We start from the raw sequence: 2,908 nt of genomic DNA on the forward strand, positions 1-2,908 counted from the left end.
TCCATTGATATCTGATCGATTTTTGACGAAATAAAAAAAAGTACGATTTTATCATATGAGGAGCAAAAATCGTACTTTTTTCCTACAGTCAAATTTTGATGGGTTTCAAAGCTAAAATTGAATAAATATTCATTCTAAAGTTGATTTCCATTGATATCTGATCGATTTTTGACGAAATAAAAAAAAGTACGATTTTATCATATGAGGAGCAAAAATCGTACTTTTTTCCTACAGTCAAATTTTGATGGGTTTCAAAGCTAAAATTGAATAAATATTCATTCTAAAGATGATTTCCATTGATATCTGATCGATTTTTGACGAAATAAAAAAAATTACGATTTTATCATATGAGGAGCAAAAATCGTACTTTTTTCCTACAGTCAATTTTTGATGGGTTTCAAAGCTAAAATTGAATAAATATTCATTCTAAAGATGATTTCCATTGATATCTGATCGATTTTTGACGAAATAAAAAAAAGTACGATTTTATCATATGAGGAGCAAAAATCGTACTTTTTTCCTACAGTCAAATTTTGATGGGTTTCAAAGCTAAAATTGAATAAATATTCATTCTAAAGTTGATTTCCATTGATATCTGATCGAATTTTGATGAAATAAAAAAAAGTACGATTTTATCATATGAGGAGCAAAAATCGTACTTTTTTCCTCAAGTCACTTTTTGATGGGTTTCAAAGCTAAAATTGAATAAATATTCATTCTAAAGTTGATTTCCATTGATATCTGATCGATTTTTGACGAAATAAAAAAAAGTACGATTTTATCATATGAGGAGCAAAAATCGTACTTTTTTCCTACAGTCAAATTTTGATGGGTTTCAAAGCTAAAATTGAATAAATATTCATTCTAAAGTTGATTTCCATTGATATCTGATCGATTTTTGACGAAATAAAAAAAAGTACGATTTTATCATATGAGGAGCAAAAATCGTACTTTTTTCCTCAAGTCAATTTTTGATGGGTTTCAAAGCTAAAATTGAATAAATATTCATTCTAAAGTTGATTTCCATTGATATCTGATCGATTTTTGATGAAATAAAAAAAAAATTTTTAATTTTTATTTTTCCCCCCTGAATTTTTTCGACAAAATTTTTTTTCGGGGGGGACACAAAAATGGCTTAAATAATGCGATAAGATAAAAAAACTTTTTTTTTTGATAAATTTTATATATATATTTACTTTAATATATTGTTTTTCCTTTAAAATATAACAATTACATACAACATTAAAAGCTTTTTCTTTGGCACTGTTGTTCGTCTGATCTTTGTATATCTTTGTAATGTGAATTCACTCAATATATTTTTTTTATATAATAATTAATATCCTTTAACATTAAAACTATCTTTTTTTCTTTTCTTATTTTTTTAGTGTCTTTGTGTGTGTTTTTGTGTGTAAAATTTTAGCTGTGTCTCGTGCGTCGCGATCCCGCAGTTGGCGATCCGACAGAATTCGAGTTGGAGACCGTGTTCGACAAAGCCACAGTTTTGTTAAAATCTATCATAGCGTATCCTAAACTGGGTTTCTTTGGAGATTCGGGCGGCAAAAGACCCAAACTGTTGCTCGTCGTGATGCCCGCCGAGCTAATCACGAGCGACGAATCAAAGCTATTCGAATACTGCAGAATTTTGCGATGCTCGATCGAACTGTTGCTGCCGTTGGATGTCGTCACGGAAGCAACGGATGTCGATTGCACGTTACTCGAGTGCAGCGAAAAGGTGTCTGTTGTGTCGTTTGTCGCAGCAGCAGCAGCAGCAACGGGAGGATTATCGAGATCGAGTACGATGTAGTTGACGGTGCGTTCTTCGTCTTTGGCATGAGATTCGGCGCCATTCGCAGCAATAAAAGACGTTGGTGTCGCCGGCAAATCGACTTTGGAGAAAATTTCCGGTTTCGAGTGACGCATTCGCGTGAGAAGGGGTTCCATATTTTCGTAGGATCGGCTCGGATCATTCGCCAATGAGTCCGCGCGCTTAAAGCCATAGTTTTGTGCAGCGTTTGCTGTTGTCGGAGTTCGTAAAGCGACACTTTCGTCGCCTCCCGCAGCGGTATTTGACGTTGTCGGACTCGTAATGCCCAACGCGACATTCATGTAACTGTGACAATCTTCCTGTTGTGTCGCTTGTTCGCCGCTGAAAGCACTTGCGCCGCTCAAACTGTGTTTCAGCGAGATGGGCGACGTGTTTTCGTACGTGCGAAAATCCTCTTCGGGCAGTGCCATGGGTGTCGGAGCCATTTCTGCGGGCGGCGTATCTAACGAGACACGTTTATTATTGTTAAATTCACGTACGGGAAATTCCTGATACAAATTACTGACGCCGTGTGCGACATTATTGTTATTATTGTTCGTGCTTGGCAACGGAGTGACTTCCAAGATGCTCGAAAACTCCGCATTATCACTTCTGCCTTTCGGGGAGCTGGGCGACGCCAAATCAGGACTTAAAGGACCTCCGCTTGCACTGCTTATCGAACCTCCAACACGTTGTACGTGCTGATTTGGCTCCAAATAACTCTCTGTCACGGGCAAAATGTCGCCCGAGTTCAAGGGACTCAACGTTTGTGTGACAGTTCGATCTGTTACATGACTCCCAACACTTAACACACCCACAGTATTTGCTCCCGCAGGTTGATTATTGTTCGTACGCACGAGTCTCGGCCCATTTGCGGATGTCGGAGGCACGGGAAACGAATTTCGATCATCTGTGAGATACGCACGACGTTGCAAATAGTCTTGCAATGTGCGAAACAGCAAATCTGCTCGTTTACATCGAAAAGCGTAAATTCCCTCGCCCGTTGCGCATCGTCGCCCGCTCTCGAAACTAAACATATCCGAATCGCAACCATAACGACGCAAGCATTTCAAGGGCCACATTACCGGAACATGCCCTTTTCGA

The 2,908-nt window shown here is 38.1% G+C and overlaps 1 protein-coding gene across 1 annotated transcript; it reads right to left on the bottom strand.

Moving 5' to 3' along the window:
• Nucleotides 1-1,213: 1,213 nt before the first annotated feature.
• On the bottom strand, nucleotides 1,214-2,904 carry LOC134836510 (fibroblast growth factor receptor substrate 2-like; the record flags this gene model as incomplete). Its single annotated transcript, XM_063851694.1, has 1 exon — nucleotides 1,214-2,904. A coding segment is annotated over one exon (1,488 nt), but the record flags the coding sequence as incomplete, so codon positions are not given.
• Between the last annotated feature and the right edge of the window lie 4 nt (nucleotides 2,905-2,908).

This window comes from Culicoides brevitarsis, unplaced genomic scaffold, assembly GCF_036172545.1.
Source record: "Culicoides brevitarsis isolate CSIRO-B50_1 unplaced genomic scaffold, AGI_CSIRO_Cbre_v1 contig_47, whole genome shotgun sequence".
Lineage (NCBI taxonomy): Eukaryota > Metazoa > Arthropoda > Insecta > Diptera > Ceratopogonidae > Culicoides > Culicoides brevitarsis.